The 19,009-nt window shown below is 38.0% G+C and overlaps 1 protein-coding gene across 13 annotated transcripts in view; it reads left to right on the top strand.

The window, feature by feature from the left end:
- UBAP2 (ubiquitin associated protein 2) overlaps nucleotides 1-19,009 on the top strand; it is a 116,868-nt gene that overhangs the window by 62,846 nt on the left and 35,013 nt on the right. For 9 of the 13 annotated variants that reach the window (XM_089912500.1, XM_089912502.1, XM_089912503.1 and 6 more), the window contains 3 exons: nucleotides 8,523-8,577; nucleotides 10,022-10,125; nucleotides 14,538-14,603. In XM_089912500.1, the coding sequence (XP_089768626.1) occupies nucleotides 8,523-8,577; nucleotides 10,022-10,125; nucleotides 14,538-14,603 (225 nt within the window). Of the gene's footprint in view, nucleotides 1-8,522; nucleotides 8,578-8,803; nucleotides 8,955-10,021; nucleotides 10,126-14,537; nucleotides 14,604-17,332; nucleotides 17,550-19,009 lie in introns of those variants that run through there. The other 4 variants (XM_030763827.2, XM_089912506.1, XM_089912510.1 and 1 more) reach the window with 4 other exon arrangements.

Here is a 19,009-nt window from a genome sequence, read left to right on the forward strand (position 1 = left end):
ATCTTCCTGGACCAGGGCGTGAACCCATGTCCCCTGCATTGGCAGGCGGATTCTTAACCACTGCGCCACCAGGGAAGCCCCCTTCTGTTTACTTTTAAGGAAGGTTGTAAAGTAGTGGGTAAGGGACTCAGATTGACTTTTTTTTTTTTTGGCTGTGTTGCGTGGCTTGTGGGATCTTAATTCCTGTACTAGGGATTGAACCCCAAGCCCTGGCAGTGAAGCGCCAAGTCCTAACCAGTGGACTGCCGGGGAATTCCCAGATTGACTGTTTATAAACCCAGTTAGATGTTAAAAAAAATCAGTCCACCCTCTTCCACATATATGTAAACTCTAGTGAGGTGTAATTTTTATATTATTAGCTAATATTTAAACATGTTTAAACAAGCTGTTCAAGAGTAGTGGTCTGTGTCTAGGGATTTCTTAGAATCATTATCCCAAGTTCAACACAGAGCAAGAAGAGAGAAAACATTCAGTACCCACTATGCACAAAAACAGTTATTTTGCTTGGTGAATATTAGTAAAGTACAGTTTGATAATAAGTGAATAGTGGTACAAGACAAATAATTTGTCCCTTTCATAATTAAAGGATGTGTCCTTTGTTTTATGTGTTTAATATGTCCCTTTCCAGAAGTTTGGTTGTAAGTTATTTAATGTCTTAATCTACTCTCTCATGGTGTGTTGAATTAACCTTAAAACTGTTGATTGTACTATCCCTTTCCAGTTATTTGTGATCTGTTGTGTAGTATGCAGATTTTAAAATGCATCCTTAAAAAACAAGTACATGGTTTAAAGTGTGTACTTTAAAAATGATTCTTTGAGGTCTCCATTGCCTTTATTCTTTAATTTTGACCATACTTGTGGGCAGCTGTTGCTGACTTCACGTTGGCTCTCCCTCAGAACAGTAATCTATGTTCATGATAAAGTTAGCTAAAATGTTAAGCTGCTAAAATTTTAATAAATCACCCCTTTCCTCTTTAATTTTTGCCTTATCTACACAGTGTTAGCATAAAGAGTATTATGAAACAGCATGGATTTAATATGCTAATGTACATTTTTTTGGTAATTTATGTTAAGAATTTGGTAATCTCTGTATTAAATAAAAAATCATATATATAAAATGGGAGTATATTTTACTCCCATTTCATGGAAAGTATAAACTGTAGCAAATGAAATAAAATTAAGTTCCATTTATACACCTAGTTTTTCTGTACCTTTCCCTGAATGTTTTCTCTGTATTGGGAGGAGCAAGAATCAGTGTGACACTTGTAACAGATCACTTTTCTATGATTCATTTAAAGTTTGTGGAAAGGTAGCTTGTGAGTTGTGTGTTTTTGTGAGAAAACAGCCTCTTCAGAAGAGGAGAATAACAGCTGTGCTAGGCTATCGTTAGTGTTCTGGGCTTTGCTTTTTGGAAAGTAAGCCTAGTAGTTGGTGTGAAAACCTTTGGAAATTTATAAATGTTGACTATTCATAGATACTTGGCCATCAAATAATACTGTGTTTTGTGTACAAAATGTGGAATTTAATTGATATTTATAAAGAATCTAATCCTGAGTTTAGATTGAAGACCATGTTAATAATCTGTGAGATTGGGAGTATTCTTTTTTTTTTTTTTTTTTTTATTGGAGCATGGTCTATTAACAATGTTGTATTAGTTTGAGGTATACAGCAAAGTGATTCAGTTATACATATACATGTATGTATTCTTTTTTTTTTTTTTTTTTTTTTTTTCTTTTCTGCGGTACGCGGGCCTCTCACCACCGTGGCCTCTCCCGCTGCGGAGCACAGGCTCCGGAGGCGCAGGCTCAGCGGCCATGGCCCACGGGCCCAGCCTTTCCGCGGCATGTGGGATCCTCCCGGACCGGGGCACCAAACCCGCGTCCCCTGCATCGGCAGGCAGACTCCCAACCACTGCGCCACCAGGGAAGCCCATGTATCTATTCTTTTTCAAACTGTTTTCCCGTTTAGGTTATTACTGCATATTGAGCAAAGTTCCCTGTGCTATACAGTAGATCCTTGTTGGTTATCTATTTTAAATATAGTAGTGTGTACATGCCAATCTCAAACTCAGATTGGGGGTATTCTTGATAAAAGTTCTTCATCACGTGCCATGTTAATTAGTAAAAAAAATAATATAATTCTGTGTTCCAGGATGAAACTACTTGGCTTTTGTGTAAGAAGTTACAATATAATCAAGCCACTCAGCTAACTTTTTTTTTTTAATTTTTATTTTTGGCTGCGTTGGGTCTTCATTGCTGCATGTGGGCTTTCTCTAGTTGTGGCAAATGGGGGCTACTCTTCGTTGTGGTGCACGGGCTTCTCATTGTGGTGGCTTCTCTTGTTGCGGAGCACGGGCTCTAGGCGCGCAGGCTTCAGTAGTTGTGGCACACAGGTGCAGTAGTTGTGGTTCACAGGCTCTATAGCACAGGCTCGGTAGTTGGGGCACATGGGCTTAGTTGCTCCATGGCATGTGGGATCTTCCTGGACCAGGGCTCAAACCCGTGTCCTCTGCATTGGCAGGTGGATTCTTAACCACTGCGCCACCAGGGAAACTAATTTATGAATATGGCCTATATAATATAACTGAAAGGTTAATTGTTGAGCACCTACTAGGTGCTGACATTCTAGTTTTAATTCTTGAATTTTCTATAATGCCTTCTCAGGTCCTGGTACAAAAAGTATTTTACAAAATGCAGTGCTCTAAAATAAGTTGCTGAACAACTAGGTTATTTCCTGTAATTGAATAGTAATATTATTATGCCTCTAAATATGAGTCCATGAAAAAAAATCCATGTTTATGATATTGGGGTTACATATCAGTCTTTAATGCAACAACTGATACTTAGGTACCTATTATATTGTTGAAGATACTGCTGTGCATAAGACATGGTTCCTCACATCCTTAGTGGGGAAGGAGGAGAGACAATCAAGTAAAAGCACTGTTCGACTTACTTAAGAAAATGATTGGTGACGTGATCAACTGCCGATAGGGTTTCCTTTAGATGGACCTAGGGAGGTCTCTGAGGAGATGGGATTTAAAGTGAGGAGGAAGAAAGCCATGTGAAAATCTGGGTAGGAACATTCTGTGTAGAAGGATCAGCTTAGCTAGTGCAAACATGAAGAACAACTTAGATTTTTCACAGAATAAAATGTATTCACTGGAATATAAAATATACATATAAGTGCTTAGGGTGCGGTTTTAACATTTTACTTTGAAATAAAAAAGCACAGCAGAATTTTGCATAGTGTTTACCCAGAGTCCCCAAGCTTTAATATTTTGCTACATTTGCTATATTTCCTCTCTGTATGTACATATTACTGTTTTTTTCTGAAACCCTTGTGTGTTCATTTCAAACATAATGCCATTTTACCCCTTAATATTTTAGTGTGTAACTCTTATGAAAAAATATATTGTCTTAAAGAGCCAGCTTAAAATGATAAAATCATGAAATTACCATCGATACAATGTATAGGCCTTATTCAAAAATTTCCAGTTATCCTGCTAATGTTCTTTATAACAAAAAGCAAATATTCTGGTCCAGGATCCAGTCTGGGATCACACACAGTATTTAGTTCCCATGTCTTGTGTAGTGTCCTTCAATCTAGAACAGTTTATCAATCTGGAATAGTCTTTCTTTGTCTTTCATGCCCTTGACACTTTGGAAGTATCTCTTTTGTAGAATGTCCTTGATTAGCAAACTGAGAAGTTTCCTCATGATTAGATTCATGTTACCAGTTTTTGGCCGGAATGCCACAGAATGATATAGCTGTACCTCATGTTAGAGGGTACATGATGCAGATTTATCCCATTGCTAGTGATGTTACCTTTGATTACTTAAGGAAAGTGGTTTCTGCTAAGTTTCTCCTTTGTAAAGTTACTCCCTCATTCTTTGTAATTAATACGTATTTTTTGGGGGGAGTGCTCTGAGACTGTGTAAATAACCGTTTTCCCATCAGACTTTTATTCACTGGTATTAGAATCCATTAATTCTTTCCTGAAATAATTATTGTGACACATTTATAATCAGACTTATTTGCTAAGGAAAAGCTAATATATGAGATATGAGGGTAAGACTCGAAATAAGATCTCTTTCTCACTGAGTCCCTGCGGCATTTGCTGTTGTCATTTGACTCATTTACGCTACTTTGCGATTGGGGAAGACGTATTCCTATCTCTGTGGATAAACCCTGACCCAGGGACAAAGAGGCACAACTTGCCTGAGTCCTAAGTCTCTGAGCCACAAGCCCCAGAGTGCCCTGTTCTCTTTGTGGGCTGAACAGGTCGCTGGGCAGGTGGGCAGCTTGTGGTGAACACAGCAACCATCTTTATCATTGAACCAGCCCTGAAAATCTGGGAACTTTTGTCCGTACAAAAAACTTTAGAACTACTCAGTATCTTAAAGATCATGACCCAGAGTGTGCAGTGATAAATTCAAGAGCCCACAGTTTCTGGTGCATTTGGCTGTTATCAAAGCCCTGCTTACAGTCTCCTGGGGGTGAAGGAAAGGGATTGCTTTCTATCTTCTTATTTTTCTTTAGGTTGCACATGTTCAGCCCCAGGGGGGATATCTGTTCTTTAGATTTGCCTTCTCCACTAGAGGTGATTAGCTGTTCTCTGTGTTTTGGCTTTTTTCAAGGGAAATGGGCAACTTTTCTACTCTGGCTCTCAGTGTAAGACATAAATATTAAACAATTAAAAACTTGAGCAATTATTCAACATAGATGTAGTGCAGAGTCACTAGATAGACCTCTATGAGTAAAGGTTTAGCATTTATCATAACATTGGTTTATTCTTTATGATAATTTACTTTAGTGTTGTTTTTCTCAATTATAAGAACCCAGGTCTCTCTTCTGAGCTGTTAGGTGAAAACAGCTATTTGTACCAGATAACAGTATAGGAAAATGTATATACACAGATAACAATGTTACTGGCCATGTAACTAGCCGGGTGAATAGAAAAGAACAATTTTGTTAGCTTGCTAAAATGTACATGAAGATGGATTTGATTTTTTAAAATCTACTTAAGATAGTTGGCTTGTTTGTGTTTCATACTTGGGTGCGGCTACTGCTCTCTGGAGACATGGAGATATTTAGTTGATACTGACTTTTTCCAGGGGACGTGCAGGATTTCTTGAATTTTTGGCCTTAGGATATGTTTTTCTTTTATAAATTCCTTTTTTCTCTTTCATGTGCATCTTGCTTTCTGGCTCAAGTATTAGATAATTGTTTAATGATTTTTTAGCAGAATCCTTTTTAAAAAATTGCCCCTATTTTCTTAATACTTAACCACTGTTAAATATTCCTTTTGTCACACAGTTTGCCACTGAGTGGGTGCATATGAATGCACTTAATCAAGAGCAATTGTGTTGTTTCTCTGTTTTCTTCACTGGTAACAGTGTTTATTATCGCCCTCTAAAATTTCTTGAGATGTAATTTACATACTGTACAATTCACCCATTTACATTGCATAATTCAGTGGTTTTTAGTATATTTTTAGAATTATGCAGCCATCACCATAATCAATTTCAGAACATTTTCATCACCTCAAAAAGAATATCCCATACCCTTTAAGTATCAATTTCCAATTCCTTCATCACCTCCCCCTCCCCCTGCCATCCCAGCAGTAAACAACTGGTAATCTACCTTCTGTGTTTATAGATTCTCCTGTTCTGGACATATGATATGTAAATGGAATCTATCAATATGTGCTCTTTTGTGACTGGCTTCTTTGACCTAGCTTACTGTTTTAAAGATTCATTGATGTTCTACCACATATCAGCACAATGTTGTAGCATGTATAAGTACTTCATTTCTTTTTATAGCCAAATAATATTCCATTGTATGGACATACTAAAGTTTGTTTGCTTTTTTTTTTTTTTTTTTTTTACAGTTAAGTGTTTTATGTCCTGTGAATTCGTTTTCTTACATGATAACTCTCCTCCCCCCACCCTACCACCTCTCTTAACTATAAGGAGTCTTGCCAAAACTTGGTCATTGAAAGCTTTCTTCTTAGAGTTAAGTTTGTTTTTTTTTAAACCCAAGTTTCCAACCTTCTTTTAGACTTACCTGAAGTCTTACCTTTCGACAGTGTTAAAATAGATAGTAGCCACTAATATGCATTATTAGAATTCTTCCACTTTTTAGGACATTTCCCTCTATTCCCCTGTCTCTGGGGATAGGGTAGATTTTTGTTAAGACTGTACCTTTTAATAGTTTAACTTGAACTACTGGATAAGTTAACTGTACATGATTAAATATACATTTAGTTATATTAGCATGGCTAACATATCCCTTGGCAACCACCTTTTTCTGAATTTGAGTACTCTTACATACCTCATATAAGTGGAATCATGAAATATTTGTCCTTTTGTGACTGGCTTGTTTCACTTAGCAAAATGTCCTCAAGGTTCATCCACATTGTAGCATTTGTCAGAATTTCCTTCCGTTTTTTTTCTTTTTTTATTATTTATTTATTTTATTTTTGGCTTCATTGGGTCTTTGTTGCTGCGTGCAGGCTTTTCTCTGGTTGTGGCGAGCGGGGACTACTCTTTGTTGTGGTGTGTGGGCTTCTCATTGTGGTGGCTTCTCTTATTGCGAAGCACGGGCTCTAGGCGCACGGGCTTCAGTAGTTGTGGCATGCGGACTCAGTAGCTGTGGCTCGCAGGCTCAGTAGTTGTGGCACATGGGCTTAGTTGCTCTGCAGCACGTGGGATCTTCCCGGACCAGGGCTCGAACCCGTGTCCCCTGCATTGACAGGCAGATTCTTAACCACTGTGCCACCAGGGAAACCCCTTCCTTCCTTTTTAAGGCTGAATAATATTACATTGTATGTATATACCACATTCATTCATCAGTGGACACTTAGGTTGATTCTACCTTTTGGCTATTATGAGTAAGGCTGCTATGAACGTGAACATGGGTGTACAGGTATCTCTTCAAGACCCTATTTTCAAATTCTCTTGGATACGTATACCCACAAGTGGAATTGCAGGATCATATAATTCTTTTCTTTTTCTTAAAAAAATTTTTTAAAATTTTATATTGGACTACAGTTGATTTATAATGTTGTGTTAGTTTCAGGTGTACAGCAAAGTGCTTCAGTTATACCTGTACATGTATCTATTCTTTTCAAATTCTTTCCCACTTAGGTTATTACAGAATATTGAGCAGAGTTCTCTGTGCTATAAGGATCATATAGTTCTATTTTTAATTTTGAGAGGAATTGCCATAACTGTTTTCCACAGTGGCTACACTATTGTACATTCCCATGAAACAGTGTACAAAGGTTTCAGTTTCTATACATCTTTGCCAACACTTATTTTCTCTTCTCTCTCTCTCTTTCTCTGTTTCTCACTCGTAGCCATTGTAATGGGTGCCACATTGCCCTAATGATTAGTGATGTTGAGAATATTTTCATCTGCTCATTGACCATTTTTATATTATATTTGGAGAGATGTCTATTCAAGTCCCTTGCCCATTTTTTAATCTGGTTGTTTGTTTTGTTAGAGAGTTGTAGAATTTCGTTATGTATTCTCAGTGTTACTCCCTTATCAAATGTCGAATGTGTAAATATTCTTTGGGTTTTCTTTTTAGTCTGTTCATGCCTTTTGATACACCAGTTTAAAGTCTAATTTTTTCCATTTCTTGCCTGAGTCTTTGGTGTCATATCCAAGAAATCATTACCAAATTCAGTGTCATGAAGCTTTTGCTCTATATTTTCTTCTAAGGGTTATATAGTTTTAGCTCTTGTGTTTAGGTCTTTAATCCACAATTTAGGATTCGATTAAGAAAAACTGGAGAGTCACTGAATAGAACTATTTCTTCTTGCTTGCTCGCTCTCTTGTTTGCTGCCCTTTTGGTCATCGGTCAGAATCTTAGTATTAAAAATGGTATGTAATAACACCATCAGGGGCTTCCCTAGTGGTGCAGTGGTTAAGAATCTGCCTGCCAATGCAGGGGACGTGGGTTCGATCCCTGGTCCGGGAAGATCCCACATGTCACAGAGCAGCTAAGCCCATGCGCCACAACTACTGAGGCTGTGCTCTAGAGCCCGCGAGCCACAACTACTGAGCCCACGTACTGCAACTACTGAAGCCCACACCTAGAGCCCATGCTCCGCAACAAGAGAAGCCACTGCGATGAGAAGCCCACGCACCGCAATGAAGAGTAGCCCCTGCTCGCCACAACTAGAGAAAGCCCGCGGCCAGCAATGTAGACCCAATGCAGCCAAAAATAAATTAAATATATATATATATATGTATATAAAAAACCTGCCCGTGTTAAGCTGCTAAATATGACAAGTGTTGTACAAGCAGAATTAAATTCTTTTCTATCCTTTGAGATCAATAACTGTAGATATTTGTGTCATTAGGGACCAGCAGATTGGGTGCACTGGTTGGGAATGTTGGTGCTGTTAGGAACAATGACAGTAATGTTTGGGTAGGTGTGTAAGGGATGAAGTTGGTAGAATTATAGTTGTGTAGGACATAAGTATTATTTTTACACTATATTTTCTTTAAAAGCATTTGGACGTGGCAGAGGGAGAGGGGCAGGAAGATTCTCAACACAAGGCATGGGGTAAGTCTTAGCCATCCTATTTTTGAAGTAATTACCTTCTGTAGTTTAAAGAGACAATACTGAAAAAGCAAAATAACACAAATAAACTTGTATTGCAGTAGGCCTTAGAGCAGTTTTCTAGCCTTGGCTTTATCGACATTTTGGATTGGATAATAGTTTGTTGAGGTGGTGGGGTTCCCTTTACATTGTAGGATGTTTAGCAACATCCCTGGCCTCTCCCTACTAGATGCCAGTAGCACCCCTCCTCAAGTTGTGACAGTCAAAAATGTCTCCAGACATCGCCAAATGTTCCCTGGGAGGGAGGTGCACAGCCACCCCAGTTGAAAACCATTGCTTAAGAGAGTTATGTTGGTAAATCCAGCAATTATCTTTGAATGGTAAGTAAATGAAATGTTTTTGTTTTGTTTTGTTTTTTATGAAAAGCAATCATTTTTATCTTGAATTGTGAAGGATGAGTATATTGTTATTAAATAGATGGTATAATCAGTTATTTATTCATTATTTCTGGTTCTCTCACTTTTTGCTGTTATCCAAAACATTAGCTCCCCCCCGATCTTTATAAAAAGTTTTTAAGCTTCTTATAGAGGCCATAAGTAGATGACAGTCAAGAAAGGAAAAGTCCTTTGTTTCTCCATATCTCCAGGGCAGCACTGTTGGGGGTCACTGCCTTTAGGTGGTGACTCCTGCCATCTCTGTTTTCTGCCTGAGCTCCCTGTGGACAAAGGAAGGATGAAAACACAGGGAGCAAACTGGCCGGAACATATGAACGTATGTGCCCAACCCAGTAGCTTTAAACGATTTTGTGGATTTTGCTGTCTACTTTAAAAAGTACACTTGTGGTTCTTTTTGTCAGTGACACCCCAATAATGCTGAAAAAAATTTTTTTTAATTCTGTTGTGAAAATTTTAGCAGTGCTATTTAATTTGGCTCTAGTTAGACATCTGAATCATGGGTATTGAGGATTTTAATTTAACAAGAGGCACTGAACAAAACGTTTTCTTTTTATTTACATCCATCTAAACAAAAAGAATCATATACTTCTACTGTAAAAGGTTCAAATCCAAAATTGGATTCTGACTTCGGAATAAAAGACCTATTGCCTATTTAAGTCTAGGCTTAGTTGGGAGGGGGTGGGTGGGTGGGTTTTTCATTAGAGCCATTACCCTGCCTAGAACTATTATAGGTCTCCACACTTGCTTTAGGATGCAGAGGACAACAACTTAGGGAAGTAGGAGCATCATACAAGAGTGTATGGAAGGTTCTAGGCAACCTCTGCTTTTCAGAAGATCTGCATTCCGATGGCAAGAAGAGTTGGCTATAATTACATAGGAGAAGGAGGGTGAAGTTTCTTATAGTGGTTCTTAGAAGGGACAGGGCTTGTTTCGGGGAAGATGATGTACAGTTAATTTTGTGATTTGCCTTTATTCTTTATTTCAAACCCAAGGACATTTAACCCTGCGGACTATTCAGATTCTCCATCTATAGATGGGTGTGGGACAAAACCAGTAGGTTGGGAAGCTGCTCAGAATGGTGCAGATGAGGGAACTGGTAAGTGTCTATTCTCACCAGAGATGTATTTTAATTGTTTGAGCTCTTAACGTACAAAGATGACATCAAAGTGTGCTGGTGGAGAAGAATGAAAAACAGGCAGCTGTCCTACCTCTGAGACTACTCTTAGCTGATTCTTACCTCCAAAGTTTCTCACTTATAAATCTCATTGACAATAAAGTATGTGGTTTACCCCTTTTGCACTCTGAAGAAGAGGCTGTAATAAATCTGTGTAAGGCAGTACAAACCCACACTCAAATCTCAGTGTCAGGGATATATAGAATTTCTTAGTGCAAGACTTGAAACAAAGTATTTACCATTCATAATGGTGAACACAAATTTGGCCAGATAAAGAGGTAGATGATGATAGATGGGTTTAGGGCAACAGTTGCTTTTGCAGATTCTTCTGTGTCCTGCAGTTTTAAGATTATTTCTTCACTGAAATTCACAGATAAATACTTGTTAATTGGCTTATTTATTTAATAAAGCTCTTTTGAAGATTTTTTTCCTGATAATATATATTAACTGTTGTGATTATATTTATAAAAACATAATTTGACACTTCGTGAATTATAACCCAAAATATAAAAGTATAGCTCAATAATTAGCTAAAAAAGACAGTTGCCACCATCACAGAAGCACAGCGAACTAGAAATCAGATATACTATCAAGAGGACCAACGAAAGTTATAAAAATGGTAATTTGAAAAGACTAGTATCAATAAAATTGATAAGTTTATTGTGAGACTTATCAAGGGAAACAGAAGAAACATAATTCGTTGTAGGAATGAGAAAAGGAATATTGATATTAATTATCTTTATAATCTATTATAATTAATATTATAGCTATTAAAAATCATCAGAAGATACTTTGTCAATAAATTTTTTGCTAACATTTGCAATTACAGATTAATCTCATTCTTCAAAACAGCTGTAAAAATTTTAAGTCACAATATTGGAAATCAATTCAGTAGACTAGAAAAAGGCTAATGTATCATGGCCATGTTAAGTTTATACTTGATATTCAAGTTTAACATTTAAAAAATCAGACGACTCCTAGATATATACCCAAGAGAATGGAAGATACAGGTTCACATAAAAGCCAAATGTCCTTCAGTGGCTCAATGTGTAAGAAAAATTATCCAGATTAGCCAGATACATAGAAACAGAAGTAGACTGGTGGCTGTTGGGGGCTGGGAATGTTTAGGCGAAATGGGGAGTGGCTAGGAACGGGTGCCAGATTTTTTTGGAGCAATGAAAATATTCTGGAATAGGTAGTTGTGATTGTTGTACACCTTGTGAATATACTGAAAACCAATCAGTTCTTTGCCTTAAAAGTGTGGATTTCATGTGAGTTATATCTCAATAAAAAAAGGATTATTCACCCCTTTAACAGAATAAAGGAGAAACTCCATATCATTTTAATAAGGAAAAGCATTTGACAAAACCCAACATTCATTCCCGATTTCTACAAAAGTCACAGCAGACCTCAAAATTAATAGTAATGTGTAAAATATTTTTCTTTTGTAACAAGATCAAGGGGCTTACTCTCACTACTCTTACCCTCTTACCTTTTTTTTTTTTTAAATAAAGGCAAAAAATTTAGTTGAACTGAAGAGAAACAGGAGGATTACTCTCATTATTTCTATTCACCCCTGTACCAGAGGTCATAAACACTGAAACAAAGATTGAAAAAGAAAAGAAGGGTTAGAAAGGGAGGAAAAAACCTGTCATTTCTGGCAATGATATAAAAGAATCTATAGATAAATTAATGAAATTAATTAGGAAGCTTTAAACAGTGCAGATAGTTGACAGGTGACATTTCTATAAACCATCAACAAAGAGAAAATGGAAAAAAAATTAGTGGCCTCAAAAAATATCAGATGCTTATGAAGAAGTCTAATGATGTGCAAGATAAGACTTCTAAATGAAAATGTAAATTATAAAACCTTACAGTAAAATGTAAAATTGAGTGTTTGAAGAAGCATTAATAAACAGAAGAATATACCATTTATAGTAGTACAAAAACATGAAGCACTTAGGTATAAATCTGACAAAATATGTGCAAGATTTATATGTTGAAAATTATGCAACACGATGATAAATATCAAAGATGACCCAAAAAGGGAGCAAGATACTCAGTGTTTATGAATTAGAAGATTCAATATTATTGACATGTTGTTTCTCCCCAAATTGATATACAGGTTCAGTACAAGTTCATTCAAAATCCTAACAGATTTTTTGTGTGTCAGTAACTTGATTCTAAAATTTTTATGGAAAAGTATAGGTCTGAACATAGCCCAAACAGTTTTGAAAACTAACAGTGTTCAAAGATTCACACTCCTTGATTTCAAGAAGTTACCCTAAAGGTACAGTAGTCAAGACTGTGGAATTGGCAAAAGCACAGAGACAGATCAATTATATAATAGCAAATCTAGAAATAAACCCACAGATACAATCGGTTTTGGACAAAGGTTCCAAGGCAATTCAATGGTATACATTATATTGTATATAAAAAATAACCACAAGTGGATAATAGCTCTACATGTGAAACCTGAAAGCACAACTTCTAAAGAAAATACAGGGCAAATCTTAGCCACCTTGGATTAAGCAAAAATTTCTTACGTAGGGCATAATAAGCATGAGTCTAAAAGAAAAACATGGTTCTTCAGAAGAGAATAAAGAGAATGAAGGAGCAAGGCATAGTTTAGGAGGAAATATTTATTTAAAACCTCTGTTTGAAAAGGGACTTGTATACAGAATGGGTAAAGAATTATCACAACTCGTTGAGAAGAAAACAAACAACCTAGTAAAATGAGCAATTAAAAATGAACAAAAAATGAAAAGTTGTGGAAATGGATGGTGATACTGGTTATATCACATTGTGAATAACTCAATGCCAGTGAACTGTACACTTAAAAAGGTTAGCATCGGGCTTCCCTGGTGGCGCAGTGGTTGAGAGTCCGCCTGCCGATGCAGGGGACACGGGTTCATGCCCTGGTCTGGGAAGATCCCACATGCCGTGGAGCGGCTAGGCCCATGAGCCATGGGTGCTGAGCCTGTGCGTCCAGAGCCTTTGCTCCGCAACAGCAGAGGCCACAACAGTGAGAGGCCCGCGTACCACAAAAAAAAAAAAAAAAAAAAAAAGGTTAGCATGGTAAATTTTATTTACCACATAAACATTATTTTACCACAATACAAACTTGACATAGAACAGTATACGCATTCTGTATCTGTGTCAGTTTTTTTGCTATAATATTTTATTGGAATTATGTGAGATGTAATCATAGGGGGAGACTGGGTGAAGGATAACTTCTTGTGAATGTATAATTATTTCAAAATAAAAAGTTAATGAAAAATGAGCAAATGATTTGAACAGATGCTTCACAAAGGAAGATATATGGATGGCAATAAGCACACAAAAATGTGCTAATCATCATTGGTCATTGGGGAAATACAAATTAAAACCACAGTAGGTTACCACCTTTCATCCATTAAAATAGCTTTAAAAAAAACTGATAGTTCCAAGTGTTAGTGGAGGTGACAGAGTAACTCGAACTCCTACGTTCCTGGTGTGAAAGCATACATATACTATACAGTCTTACAATCCCAACCCTAAGTTTTTACTGAAGAGGAATGAAAACACCCACACAAAGGCCTGCATGTGATGTTTATAGTGGCTTTATTTATAACCGCCACTGATTTTTAAATCAGATGTTTGAAACAGAATGTTGAATTAGTCCATTAACTGCTATTTTTCTTTTTTCATATTCCTCCGTCTCTTCTTCCTTCTCCTTTTGTCTTTATCTCTTCCCTCTCATTCCTCTTATTTTCATTTAGAGTAGCAGAATGTGTTCGATGCAAAATACAGTTAAAAGATGTCATCTGATGGAATGGCTGGCTATTTCTCTAGAGGCCTCACAGAATGGTATTGTCTTGTTGATAACCCAGAGTTCTGAGTCTAGCCCACAGCCTCATAGGCTCAGAAACCTGACTTGACAGGATAATAATCAAATCCATTCCCTAGAGTCAGAATCAAACATTACCCAAAATAGAAAGACTGAAGGGTAGTCAAAATGCTAATTTATAAATTTACTAAAAACATACCTTTTAAACAGATTGGAATGTTTTCTTTGACAAGTGGGAAGGGAACTTGGTGAACATGGGAATGAGAACAAGCATAATTGATGTAAATTGAATGTTCAAGGTCTGTCTGGCTGTTAAGGTTCATAGTTGGACCATAGCAGTCTGTCATAGCATGGATTGCAGTAAGTTTCTTTTTCCTTGGACACATAGCATATACTTAGTTTTATGCTTTCCCTCCTTCGTTTAATTTGCTGACCAATTTCTCTTCTGATGAATACCTTAATTGTTGTGATATGTTAAAACCTTCCATTTTACATTGATCCACAGAACTGGCATCAAATGCTCAAAATGTAGCTCAGAATCTGCCAAACAAAAATTCTTTGGGACTCAAAGGTATGAATTTTTTTTTAATTTCTTAGTTAAGAATCTGATAAAATGCTTAAAATATCTTCCATTTTTATCAAGGCTAGCTAATAAAAATTCATCAGATGGATGTTTGTAAACTATATTTCTACAACTGCTTGGTAAAGTAATTATCAGCTTTTGATAATGGAAGTGTTTTTCACATTGGCCTTCAAGGTGACACAGATTTTTGCATCACTGCTGTCCTTTTTTCTATAAGGCTGCCTTATATGTCCTTTTGATAGAGGGCTAACATCAAGTTAAACTGAACATAAAGCATACATCTCAAATTTATTGTTTTAAGCTAGAAATAAATTAACGTCATTGAATTTTTCTTGTATGTTTGATGTGAAGGTCTGTAGGTCTACAATGGGGAGCAAGGTCTTCCTGTAAAATTTTAATATTCCAAAATAAGATTTTAGGACCTGACTCTGTATTCTTCTGTATCTAATGTCATGTATTTTTTAGAGTCCGTGTATCTAGGGAGGGTCAGTGCAACAGCTTGACCTTGGCTGCTGACACGGGGCTTCCCCTCTGTTGCTTGACATAACACCATACCATGTTGGACTTCTGCTTACAATTTCATACGTTGTCTTCTGCCTGCTTTTAAATGTACTCGGGGCTTTCCTGTTGGCGCAGTGGTTAAGAATCCACCTGTCGGTGCAGGGGACACAGGTTTGAGCCCTGGTCCAGGAAGATCCCACACGTCGCAGGGCAACTGAGCCCGTGCGCCACAGCTACTGAGCCCATGCTCCCTAGAGCCCTAGAGCTGCAACAAGAGAAGCCACCACAATGAGAAGCCTGCACACTGCAACGAAGAGTAGCCCTGGCTTTCTGCAACTAGAGAAAGCCTGTGCGCAGTAATGAAGACCCAATGCAGCCAGAAATAAGTAGAAATAAAATAAGTAAATGTACTCAGCTTCTCATCCTCTTCTACATGTCTAAGTTTGCATTTTAATTATTTTCATAATACTCCTCTCTAAGTGGTAGGCCAGTCTCTTTACATATCATGTATAAGAATATGTTTTAAATTAGTATCACTGAATTATACACTTAAAAAATGATTACCGTAGTAAATTTTATAAGTATTTTGCCACAACTTACACATTTTTGGGGGGAAAAAAAGGATGTTCTGAACTTTAGGTTAATTTTAATATTTTATAATTTTTTGTAATGCCTCATCATTGTTTCTCTCCCCTGGAATATCCCTTTTTTTTTTTTTTTTTTTTTTTTAAATATTTAGGGCTTCTCTGGTGGCGCAGTGGTTGGGAGTCCGCCTGCCGATGCGGGGGACGCGGGTTAGTTCCCCCGTCCGGGAAGATCCCACATGCCGCGGAGCGGCTGGGCCTGCGCGTCCGGGGCCTGTGCTCCGCGGCGGGAGGAGCCACAACAGTGAGAGGCCCGCGTACTGCAAAAAAAAAAAAAAAAAAAATTTATTCATTCGTTTATTTATTTGGCTGCACCAGGTCTTAGTTGCGGCATTCGGACTCTTAGCTGAGGCATGAGGGATCTAGTTCTCTGACCAGGAATCGAACCTGGGCCTCCTGCATTGGGAGCGCAGAGTCTAACCACTGAACCACCAGGGAAGTCCCGACTATCCCTTCTTAAATATCTGTTCAGATATTTTCCAGCCTTCAAGGTTTTTGCTGTGATTCATCTTCCCCATAAAGTTTCTCTTAGCATTCTAGCTTTCCATAACTTTTTCATCCTGTAAATTTCCAGTGTATTAATCAGATTCGTGTAATTTATGTATCATTCAGTAATATACTACCCTGGTCACTCCCTAAATTTTTACTTGTCTTTTCAGTGAGATATGACTTTGATACCTAGCATCATGCTTTCTTTACATGTAGGCTTTTAACCCAGGATTAGTTGGTTGATGATTGATGATGAAAGGTTCCTAAGGAAAATTCATCATAAATTGTTTCCTGTTATAATCTTAGTTGCTTTGAAGGTGAAAGTTTTATGAATGACTTTTGAGGCTTTTTCTATTTCTTGACTAGAGTGTTCCTAAATCTGCTTAGAATGAGCCTCAGCTTTTTATAGAATTTGTAGTCTTTAGAGTACTGTCTCCTATGATGAATTTGACAGCATGAACACGGGGTAAGTTGGATGGAGGTGGCACCAAGACCACTATGTACCGGCCATCTTTGAAATTAGTCCACTTGTAAACTTTTAAAACTATGCATGTACTTAGACAAAAGTCTGGAAGGAAATATAGTAAAAGGTTGGAGATTATGTATAAGTACTTAAGAAAGGCACTAGTTAGTACTTAAGAAAGGAAGATGATATTGAATTATAGGTGGATGGCTTGTGTTGGATTCATTTAGCTTTGCGTACAGTGTGCTAAGAGGCCTGTGCAGGGGTCTGGAGATCCAGGTTCCAGTACTGATTTCTGACTGGGACTAATTGCACCTTGTGTTTCTTCACTTAAACTATTATGTTTTTCTGCTTTCGTTTATGAAAATATTTTAATTCAAAGAGATGTTTTGGGGGCACATAAATTGATAGTTGTTTTGTGACATTTTTGGAGAAATTATGGAAACCATTTAAAGATATGATAAATTAGCCAAAACAAAGGATCAGATTGTCAGTTCAGATATTGAAACCTGGGACTTCCCTGCTGGAACAGTGGTTAAGAATCCGCCTGCCAATGCAGGGGACACGGGTTCGAGCCCTGGTCCGGGAAGATCCCACATGCCGCGGAGCAACTAAGCCTGTGCGCCACAACTACTGAGCCTGCACTCTAGAGTCTGCGAGCCACAACTACTGATCCTGCGTGCCACAACTACTGAAACCCGTGCGCCTAGAGCCCGTGCTCCGCAGCAAGAGAAGCCCCTGCAATGAGAAGCCCATGCACTGCAATGAAGAGTAGCCCCCGCTCGCCACAACTAGAGAAAGCCCACGCACAGTAATGAAGACCAAATGCAGCCAAAAGTAAATAAATAAATTTATTTTAAAAAATATTGAAACCTTTATCTATCAAGCTTTACTGTTATTTCAAGGATACATGCAATTGAGAGGGACAGAAAAGCAGGGAGTTCTTCCCTGCAATGCATATGCCCTGTGATCCACAGTATAGGTGAAGTCTCTAAGTGGTGTGTGTAGGTTTCTCACACAATAGAGAATGTTTTCAGGTTTGAAACATCTCCGTTTTATAATCACAGAGTAGCATATCTGGGGTGGTATTTTACAAGGAGCCATGCTCCATAAATCCATAGATTCTACTTTTGTTTGCCATGATCAATCTCAAATTAGGGACATCCTATTGAAAGCATTCCATAGAAAAGGACTCTTTTCTTAGGTGACACCATCAGTTTAGTTATTAGGTTATTGACATGATTCCAAGGAAGTTAGATCTGTTCATCTGCCTTTTTCCTTCAGGGGTATGCCCTTCCTTTTCCCACACACAAACCTCATTGTAAGTCAGATGCTCAACTTATTTCTTCCCATTGAAGGAACTGAAAACATTCACAGTCCCACTTCATGATGGTGGTTATAGTTAGTATCTTGGTGTGCTTCCTTTTAAAAGCATTTTATCTGGGTATGTGTTTGCACGTATGCTTTAAAATAATGGGAGGGCTTCCCTGGTGGCGCAGTGGTTGAGAGTCTGCCTGCCGATGCAGGGGACGCGGGTTCGTGCCCCAGCCTGGGAAGATCACACATGCCGCGGAGCAGCTGGGCCCGTGAGCCATGGCCGCTGAGCCTGTGCGTCCGGAGCCTGTGCAGTAAGAGGCCCGCGTACCGCAAAAAAATACAAAAATAAAATAAAATAAAATAATGGGAATATACAGAATCGCTAAGCACTAGTGTCAGCATATCTGAACTCATATGCTTTTCTTTAAAGCATTTAATTGTTTTATATATAAATGATTGTTCTGTAAGAACTGTTTGAGCACATTTTCTGTACCTGCTTATCAGGAGTTAATAGCCACAGACTTTATATGAATAGGACTAATGTTTAGCTTTGCTGGAGACCTATTAGGAAACCATACAGTGGAACTAATATAAAAAGCATACTTCTCGGGTCTTTCCTGATGGCATGGTGGTTAAGAATCTGCTCTGAGCCTGTGCTCTAAAGCCCATGAGCCACAACTACTGAGCCCAGGCGCTCTAGGGCCCATATGCTGCAACTACAGAGCCCGCATGCTCCACAACAAGAGAGCCCACTGCAATGAGAAGAGTAGCCCCTGCTCACCACAACAAAGCCTGCGCACAGCAACGAAGACCCAATACAGCCGAGAAAAAAAGAAAAGCATACTTCTCTAAATTTGATAATCCACCTGAAATGAGGGCCCAAAGCAGAGCTGCCTTATACCGAATTGTGTTCTCTTTTAAATAATATATATCATAAGGAGCTCCTTGTTAAACATTTGTTTGTGCTGTGCCATACTTTC

This window comes from Delphinapterus leucas, chromosome 6 (assembly GCF_059928025.1).
Source record: "Delphinapterus leucas isolate spDelLeu-1000000601 "Yukka" chromosome 6, BTC_Dleu_Yukka2, whole genome shotgun sequence".
Classification (NCBI taxonomy): domain Eukaryota; kingdom Metazoa; phylum Chordata; class Mammalia; order Artiodactyla; family Monodontidae; genus Delphinapterus; species Delphinapterus leucas.